A 9,987-nucleotide genomic window follows, 5' to 3' on the forward strand; every position below is an offset into this window, starting at 1 on the left:
CTAGAGCCTACTAACTAGACAGTGAGATCCTTGAAGATAGTTGTATCTGATTGGTATTGGAGATGCCCACCTGGTAAGAACCTTCCACTCAGCAGTTTCTCACTACATTTTTTTTTTAATGTGAATAGTCTTCAGTTACCTTCAAATTCCCACTAAAGCCATCATATACACAACTGCAAGTCGTAAAATTTTGGGTGGGAGAAAGAGCCAAGGAGGGGGAATCCTGTCTGCCATTTGGGCTGTGTTTTACCTAGAGTCACAATGGAGGAATCGCTGTAAGACAGAGAGATTCTGGAAATTGGAGTAGGAAGCAACTGGAACAAATGTTGAGATCCAAATTACTAAGAATCCTGCTGAGGGCATCAGCCTTCCTGTAGGATGGGGGATGGGGATGTTGGAGCTGACGTTGACTGACTTTGAGGGGCCGGTGACACAGATGGCATCTGGGGCTCATTCATTTCCTCCCATGCCCCTCTAATCAGGACAAACCTTTTACACACTTTCCCACTTTCCCGAAAGGCAGTAGTATACTGTAGCGGTTAACAGCCCTACACACAGCACCAGGCTGCCCGGTATAAATCTCAGTACAGCTGTGAATGGCAACAGGACCCCAGCCCCGGCGCTGAACTTCTCTGGGCCTCAGTTTTCGCACCTGAAAAAATGGGTGTAATAGTAGTTCTCAGCTTGTCGGGTGGTTTGGGGGAATTCAATGAGTTCACATATGTAAAAAGTTCAAGATGAGTCTTGACCATATGGAAAGCGCTACACATTTCGCTGTTTCTAGTATTCCCCCAGAGGTGACTGGGGGAAAGGGCGGGATTGGCAGAAGCAGAGCCTGAGTCCTTATTTAACAGACCCAGAAGCAGAGGACTGCCCCTCTGTCAGAGGGGACCCCCGGCCCTGGCGCTGCTCCGCGCCTTTCCTTGCCGACAGGGCCTTGGGTGCCCGCAGAGCACCAGACTGGGACCAGCACCAGGAGCGTGGGGGCTGCTCGGCTCTCAGGGCTTTTCCCTCTCAGATGAAGAGGGCACAGGCACAGGGTAAACCCGCGTCTCTTTTCTTCCCGACATCCCCCTGATCATGGCTCCTCTTCTTCCCTGATTGTTTACTGAAGCTTTGGGTCAAAACTGAGTGTGATGGTGAGGGGTTTGGTACCTGGTTATGGGTCACCTGTTTAAAGAGGAGGGACTCACCCCTGGCAACCTTAGTGGTTAGGGGCCAAGAGGGTCGTGAGGGCTGCGGTTCTCATCGGGTTGGGGCTTGGGCAGGAAGAAAGCCTTCGCCTAGTGGATTCTTGTTTCCATGGTGGGCTGGGGTGAGGAGTAGAGAGGAGACCCCGAGGGGGAAGAGGCAGCAGGAAGAAGGACTTGCGGTTCCCTGTGGTGCCACAGGTGGGTTCTTAGCTAAGCAGCTGGCCACCAACCCAGCACAACCCAGAGCCTGGACTCAGATCACTCAGGGTCATCTTGGAGTGTCATCCAATTGTCCGTGGCTCCCCAGGCACTTCCCAGTTCCCACTTGTCATTCTGCCAATAAGCGTGGGTGGGAATGTGTGGGGGGAAGGTTTTAGGACCATAATATCACTGCTATAGCCTCAGACCCTTGCAGGTGAAAATCACTCTTGATTGCTTATTACTAGGGAACAGGGTAATTGAGAAAAGGTGAGGGGGAGTAATACAAAATGTGTTTTTCCCCTGCCTCCTAGCTTTCTCTCCTCCACAATATAATGAATTCTGCTTACTCTTAGGAATTGGTTATTGTTGTTGCAAACCATGCCCGTATCCTCTGCCATGAGTCCTTGGATCCACTGGGCAAAACAACAAAATAGCAGATTATCTCATAGAGACTAAAAAATTCTGATTTTCTGTGCGTAAGATGTTGACAGATTTGATTTTTGACAGACAGGGACAAGGTTTCAAAATGCTGGGGTCCTCCTAAGCTTTGTGGCTATGCTCAGAGCCCCCAGTCTATCACTCTGCACTTGGATCCAGGGCCAAAAACCTAATTTCCAAATAGGATATTTTTTTAGTTTTTTTTTTCCTAGAAGGAGAGTACTCTGTGATCTTTTATGGCTCTTTGTCCTTAAAAATGTGGTTGAACTGTGTCCATTGTCCTTTCAGATTTCCCCAGCGCCCAGAAATAGCCAACTTTCTATTATGTAGGCATCCATTCAACTAGGATATTGTCTGGACAGCATCAAAAATTGATAGCTACACTCAGGTTTATGGGGTTTTGGTTGGTTGGTTGGGGGTTTTCTTGGTAGGGGACAGAAATAGTTTATAACTATTTAGCCCCAATTTCCCCAACTTCCCCAATTTTTCTGTAGACCATGTCCACCGTGATGACGTCCCTGCATTGGGCTGACCCCAGTTTCCCTTAAACTGGTGTCAGTTGTCCTGTAGGAGTGGAGTGGAGTGGATTGCCTAGGATTGAATTCTGTCTGATTATGGCCTAGTTACTTCACCTCTTTGCCTCAGCGTCCACATCTATAAAGTGAAGATAATAATGGCATCCACTTCATCAGTTGTTAGAGTACGAATCGTGTTGCTACATACACAGTAGTTAATTTGGTGTCTGACACATCCCGAGAGCATCAGGTGTTAGCTAGTATTTTGTCCCACGCATGGGGCCATACTTGTGGATGATACGCAGTGACATCTCTGAAATCTAGACATTTGTCTGGTGGTATGAAGGGTGATTTGCACATTTGGAAGAGGGCAATGGTCTCTGGGTGTCAGGGTGCACTTCTACTCGCTCCCCAGAGAGGCATATAAAAAAATAAAAACCAAACCCATTCATTTTTGTACCCCTAAGTTCCATTTCCCAAGGCACAGGGAATTTACTGTCCTATTGGGTAGAGAAGCCAAAAGTTGACCTTTCTTTCCTGCTCTGTGATTGCTCTTGAGAGCTGGAGTGTGAGCTGACAGGGGAGGCGGCATGTGTCCAGCATGCTTAAGGTACTGCTGTATTCTTCCAGGAGTGTATTGCTGATTCAGAATACTTTTTTAAAATTTTTTAAAGATTTATTTATTTGAGAGAAAGAGAGCGGGGTGGAGAGGGTAAAGGGAGAAGGAGAGAGAGAGAAAATCTCAAGCAGACTCCCCACTGAACGTGGAATCCAACATGGGGCTCGATCTCACTACCCCGAGATCATATCCTGAGTTGAAATCATGAGTCGGACGCTTACCTGACTGAGCCACCTGGGGGGGGCCCCTCATTCAGAATACTTATTAAACACCTACCGTGTGCTGGGTTCTACTGTAAGTCTTGGCCGTAAACAAGACCCAACAAACTCCAGAATCCTATTAGAACTTCTTGTCAATCACCTCTTATTCCGTACAGCACATTCTGAATGACCCCAAATGGCCATAAGATTCTGAAGTATCCTGTGAATCACCAAAAAAAAGACGGCATGAGGACCACTGTAGTTTTGGTGACACATATTTTGTTACGTTCTGATATTTTTTGGAAATAGTCTATCTAACACATCTACATTTTCCATAAATAATGAATTAAACTGAATGGCCCATTCCTAGAACATATGGAGAAGCAGACACACACGACACAAGTTACTTGCACCATTTTGATGGTTTTCTCTTGCTGTATGTTTTCCTGGTACATGTTCTTTGGTCTCTCGCCAATTATTATATCTTGTCTGATCTGCTGGATCATGAGCTCCATTCGGGGAAGAACTTTCCTAAGCCCGCCCACATCCCACTGAGAACATTGCCTGACCGACTGCTGGCCTGAGGCAGTGGCCCGGGCACATGGAAGGGAGGAAGGGCCTGCTGCCTGGTGAGATGTACAAGCAAGCCCTGTCTCAGAGCCCTGCCCTGGGGGCTTTTCTGATATTCAATGAAAAACTGTCAGGGGAATGAGGTCCTAACACACCTCTTTCCTGTGGTCCTCTCAGCTTCTCTGAAATGACCAGATGGGGTAAAAATCTCTCCAAATTTCCTCGAGCACTGATGGTCTCTGCTTCTAGGAGTCCTGGGCAGAAACTTGAAGAGAGTTTGGGAGTTGATCCTCTTTTTTGACTTGAAGGAATCCATCTGCTAGGAAGCCAGTGAGAGGCCAGGGTCCCTGGTTCACACACACACACACCTGCCCCCTCTAGACCCTCAGAGAGAAATTATTTCTTTTGAGGAAGAAGACACGAGGGGTGGAGCCGATAAGGAAGAGAGGGGAGTCAAGATGGTGCCACAGAGGGTCAGCTGGACAGAGGAAAGAAAAACTCACATACGGAAAAGGACACTAATGATAGGGAAAGAAATTTTATTTTCAAGCTTTTAAGAGAATAATACAAACAACAGAGAGTTTTAAAAAACCCTAAAAACTAGTTTAAAAAAGTACTTGACAGTGTCCCTTTAATACCCATGGATGGCACGGCCATTGTGCATTGACAATGAGAAACTCTGCAGGTGCCCACCCCCCCCAACCCCCCGCCACCGTGGCCTCCCTGGCAAGGTCCCAGGAACCAGCAGGTGGGCTCAAGGGCAGTGATCCCTGCCAGGGTCCCTGCGCCCTGCTTAGCTGCATGGGAGGGACCAGGAAGTTTGTAGCACTGAGGGATGACTGCCCCCCAGGGAGGGAGAGTTGCAAGGAATACTTAGATTGGTCTCCACTCCATGCCTTGGGGCATGTCCAGATGACTTCCTCCCATCTGCTGCAACAGCTATCCTGGGAGACCCTGGGTGGCAGGGGCTCTGCCCTTGGGGGGCCCTGGGTCTCTGCATGTGCCAAAGCAGGAGAAGGCATGACTTTGAGCATGTCCTGGCCACGGGCAGGGGTGGGTAGTTGGGAAAGTCACTCCTGGATTGACAGCTTTGAAGGCTGAAGCCACAGCAGCAGGACTGCTTGAGATGCCCACAGGAAATCTGTACTTTTCTCTAGTTGTGTGTGTGTTTCTTGTAAACATCTTTGAGCCAAACCACCATAAAATAAAGTAACAAGGGCACAAAAAGACACCCATCTCCAAACCTAAGCCCTCTTTGAGCCCCTCTGAAATTGGGAGAAGCCAACATAGCCCTCCCTCTGGGGGCTCACTCCAACATCTCCCTCCCTGCACATGGCCCCAGAGTCCCTAAAGCCATCTGAGTCAGGAATCCTGCCCACTCAGATGAGCCCAGGGGCCACCAATGCTGCCTGTCATCCTTGCCAGCCCACACCCATCCCTCTCCCTCCCCACCACGGCCCCAAACACAGCCCCAGGGTTGGGGGGGAACAAAAGCAAACTCGAGGGGAAAACAAGGCAGGCCACAGTGCTTTTCGTTCACGCACCCTTTGCATTTTTTCCTCCCAGCCCTCGTGCGCACAGGGACACCACCACCACCAGCTCTCCGGCTTCGCCCACCCCCAGCCCCCACTTCTCCCAGGTGTTTCGTGCATGGGCACATCCAGGATTGTTGTCCTTGCGCTCCCTCGGTTCCAGCGGCATTGCACTTCCTTGTTGAGTTTGTGCTGGAGTTCCTTGCTCTTGTGGAAGATTGGGCTTGACTGATTGGAATCATGAAAGCATTCTGGACACCAGCCTCACTCGTTTCAGCTCTGACCCTGCCTCCAGGGCCCCCTCAAGGCCCACCACCCTCTGCCTGCCCTCTGCTCCAGCCCCCCGGGTGCCCCTAGCCTCCCCACACCTGCTCCCCAGACTGCGGCCCTGCCAGGCCCTGGCCCCTTCCTGGCCCAGCCTCCCCATCTCTGTGCATGGTCACGGCCTCCCTTCCAGGCCTCTCCTCTCACACCGTTGTGACCCTCATGACGAGCTCCCGGCTCCCACCCTGGGGGCTCCGCTGTTCATGAGGCCGTAAGTGACTCAAGATGTGCAGGATGGTGTAAGCACAGTGGTGATCGGACAGAGGGCCTGAGGGGTGGCTGGCCGCCCGGGCAGGGCCTTGCTCAGGGCCCAGGGTGCCCCCGGCCTCCTCTTCCGAGGATGGGGCATTGGCCTGGGGGGCTGAGGAGGTCCGGGGGTTTGTCCTGCCTCCCGACTTCTGATCCTCCAGGTCTTTCGTCTTGTCATAGTTCAGCACTTTCCACTGTTGGTTGACGGCCTGCCAGCGTTTAAAGATGCGGTACACCGACGGTCCTTCATGCACGATGAGACCTGCGGCGCAGGGAGAGGGGAAAGTGGAGGCTGAGTGAGACTGGAAATCACTGCTGCAAAAACAGTCTCCCTGTACGTGTCAACCAAGAGAGATGTTGGAGCAAGCTGGGTTTGTATCGGTTTGATTCGTTCTTTTCAAACCTCCCTTTCAGCTCTGAGCCACAGGGCTACCATCCCTGTATTCCTGGGCTCCGTGAGTCCTCAGAAGGGGAAGCAGAAGGCCGCCATACCCAGTTCGCGAAATTCTCGAGTGCCTACGTGCAACGCCTTTGCCTACCTCTCCTCCACCCCTTCTGCTACTTGGCTTGACAAAACCCCAGTCATCACCCACTGAGGCATAATAGAAATGTGTTTTCCTCCCTCTACCACGTAGCCGTGGCACCTGGCACTTGGCAAATGTTGAATGAACCATGTGCTTTCAAAGGCACCATGAACAGTACCCGTGGGCATTCCGTACCTGCTGAATGATGTCTGGAATTCCACTGGTTAACTCTTTGCTACGTAACAAAGAGCCCAATGCTTCGGAACTACACCCCCGGGAGGGGGAACTCTGACACAGGGTTACTGGCCAGAAGCAGTGTAGAGCCAGAAAGAAGCCACGCCAGACAACCAGGAAGATAAAGATTGCTTCTGTGCCTACTACGTGCCCGGCACTAGACAACCAGGAAGATAAAGATTGCTTCTGTGCCTACTACGTGCCAGGCACTAGACAACCAGGAAGATAAAGATTGCTTCTGTGCCTACTACGCCAGGCACTAGACAACCAGGAAGATAAAGATTGCTTCTGTGCCTACTACGTGCCAGGCACTAGACAACCAGGAAAGATAAAGATTGCTTCTGTGCCTACTACGTGCCAGGCACTAGACAACCAGGAAGATAAAGATTGCTTCTGTGCCTACTACGTGCCCGGCACTAGGGCTGGTGCAGTGAGCAGGACAGGCAGAGTCCTGCCCTTCCAGAGCCTACGTCCTAGTGGAGAGACGCACGGCAAACACGTAGCCAGACCCATGAGACTATCTCAGGTGCTGACAAAATGCTATGAGGAAGATAAAATAGGGTTAAATAGGTACTTGCTACAGACACTGAGGGTCCTGCTTTATCAAGAGGGTGGCAGGAAAGGCCTTTTGCGGGGAGGTGATATTTACATTGCTGTGTGAATGATGAGAAGGAGGGGACCATGCAAAAATCTGGAGAGGGGCGCGCCCTGGGTGGCGCAGTCATTGAGCGTCTGCCTTCGGCTCAGGGCATGATCCCGGCGTTCCGGGATCGAGTCCCACATCGGGCTCCTCCGCTGGGAGCCTGCTTCTTCCTCCACATCGGGCTCCTCCGCTGGGAGCCTGCTTCTTCCTCTCTCACTCCCCTGCTGTGTTCCCTCTCTCACTGGCTAAAAAAATCTGGAGAGGGGGCATATTAGTGATAGGAACTGCAAGAGCAAAGGCCAGGAGGTGGGAATGGAATGCACATGGGTCAGAAAGAAGGTCAGTGTAGCCAGGATGCAGTGATGAGTGGGAAGTACCAAGAGAGATGGGGGGGGGGCAGAGGCCAATATGATAAGGCCTTACAGGCCATGGCAAGGGATTTTTATTTTATCCTGAGTATAATGGAAAGGCACTGAAGAGTTCTAATTGGGGGGTGGGGAATGGGGTGATGTGATCTGATTTACCCTTCAGAAAGTTCATTCTGGCTCCTGTGGAACTGGATGAGGGAAAAGAATAGGAGCAGGCAACCAAGCAGGAAGTGATGCAGTGATTCAAGCAGGAAGGGATGGTGGCCTAGACTAGGGTTACAGCAGTGGGTTCCGTGAGAAATCGTGTGGTCAGGACATATGCAGAGGTAGAGCTCACAGGCTTGCTGACAGGTAAACTGTGAGTCGATAGAAACATCTGGACAACACAGGAGCTTTGGCTGGTGGTGCCATTTACTAATACGCGGATGGCAGGAGGATAGGGGGTATGGATTTGCGTGGCAGCGGTCATGACTGTATTAGTTTCCTACTGCTGCTGTAACAAATGACCACACACTTAGTGGCTTTAAACTACACACATGGATTCTCTTGTAGTTCTGGAGACAGAAGTCTGAAGTGAAGGTGTCAGAGGGCTGGTTCTTTCTGGTGACTTTGAGAGGAGGATCCATCTCCTTGCCTTTAAGCTTCTAGAAGTTGCCTGCATGCCCTGTCTTTTCCCTACATCACTCCACCTCTTGTTCCAATGTCACATCTCCTACTCTTCTGTCAGTGTCTCTCTCTGCCTTGCTCTTATAAGAACACTCGTGATTGCATGGGGTCCGCCCAAATAATCCAGGATTCTCTACCTATTTCACAATTCTTACATTAGTCACATCTGCAAGTCCCTTTCACCATAAAAGGTAACATTCACAGTCTCCAGGGATTAGGACCTGGATGTCTTTGGGGGCCATTATTAAGCCAACCACAGTGATTAATAGTTATATTTTGGTTATGGTAATTTAAGATGTCTGATAGAAATCTCATTGGAAGGTCCAGGTAGACAGTTGGGCATATGAGTCTGTTAGGGAGAGGTCTGGCCTGGAGGTGGAAGTCATCAGTGTGGAGGTACAATCTAAGCCTTAGGGATGGCCCAGATCTGGGAAAAGAAGGTAGGCAGTAAGAGAAGGGACCGATGACAGATTCCTTCTCATGTACGGAGGTTTGGTGGAGGCAGGGCCAGCAAAGGAGGCTCTAAAGGAGCAGGAAATGGTATAGAAGCGAGACCAGCAAGTGCATAGACCCAGAAGTCGAGAGGAGGATGTGTTTCAAGAAAGAGAGCGTGCTAACTCTCAAATTCACTTGAGAGGGCCGCTCGGGGAATGAGGAGTGGCCGTTGGCTTAGTAGGCACAGGTGGAGGGAGGATGATAGATGTGAAAATCAGGCAGTTCTCATCCAAGTGCCTCTGTCTCTTCTATGATGTCATCAGCTAAGATGGAAGGGATACAGGAGGAAGTGTTGAAGACTTCCAGAGAGAAGAAGAAGCGGGAGATGATTATCTTGGAAAGTGGGAGACTGAATTCACAAAGGAGATGTGAAAGAATTGTCTGACAGTGTTGAGTGTCCATTTGAGATCTGTGGCCACAAATTTAAATGAGTTGTCTGGCTTTTCTCCATGCCTTGCATTGCCTGCTAGGCACACCTATGGAGTGAGAAAGTTGAGTTTAATCATATAGACTTCTCCCAGACAAGCGAGATGTAAGAGAGGACATGAGAATTACGGATGTTTGCGAGGGAGTGGCTATCACACTGGCCCGTGGAGTCTAGGCTGGGAAGGAGGAAAGCGATACACAAAAGGGATAAGGAAAAATGGAAAGTGATAGGGTCAATGCCAAGAGGTCTCTTTGAAGTTAAAGAATTGCTGGAGTCAGTGATTACAAGGATGGCATGGGGAGTGATGCTCAAAGAGTAGGATGTTTAAATCCAGACTTTGGAAGGGGTATGGTTCTTGGTGATGATAAGGTCTAGGGAAGGTCCACTTGAGCAGGGGCTGAGGTGGGCAGAGGAAAAGGCCTGTGGAGTAATGAGGTAGCCAAGGAGTTGGACACATTATCTGCATCAACCATCCTCAATGCTCTCAGACCAAATGTCCCCCTTTTAAAACAAATATAGTTTAATATCCTTTTCTTATCCTAAAGTGAAATACATAAGATAAAATAAGCTACCGTGATTTCTTTTTTTAAAATTAATATAATACCCTAAATAGATAATGTAAAAAAACAAAAACTAAAAAACAGGAGAAGTAATTTATAACCAGACAATATAAATTTCAACACAAATTCTGGGGCACAACTACATTAGAAAACAAACCACCTCAGAAGGGGGAATGAAGCATGAGAGACTATGGACTCTGAGAAACAAACTGGGCTTCAGAGGGGAGGG

The 9,987-nt window shown here is 49.6% G+C and overlaps 1 protein-coding gene across 1 annotated transcript in view; it reads right to left on the reverse strand.

Moving 5' to 3' along the window:
* Window positions 1–4,261: 4,261 nt before the first annotated feature.
* MARCHF4 (membrane associated ring-CH-type finger 4) overlaps window positions 4,262–9,987 on the reverse strand; it is a 107,047-nt gene continuing 101,321 nt past the window's right edge. The window contains exon 4 of the mRNA XM_002913678.3: window positions 4,262–6,103. Within this exon, the coding sequence (XP_002913724.1) occupies window positions 5,736–6,103 (368 nt within the window). The 3' untranslated portion in view covers window positions 4,262–5,735. The remainder of the gene's footprint in view (window positions 6,104–9,987) is intronic.

Source organism: Ailuropoda melanoleuca, chromosome 2, assembly GCF_002007445.2.
Source record: "Ailuropoda melanoleuca isolate Jingjing chromosome 2, ASM200744v2, whole genome shotgun sequence".
NCBI classification, from domain to species: Eukaryota; Metazoa; Chordata; class Mammalia; order Carnivora; family Ursidae; genus Ailuropoda; species Ailuropoda melanoleuca.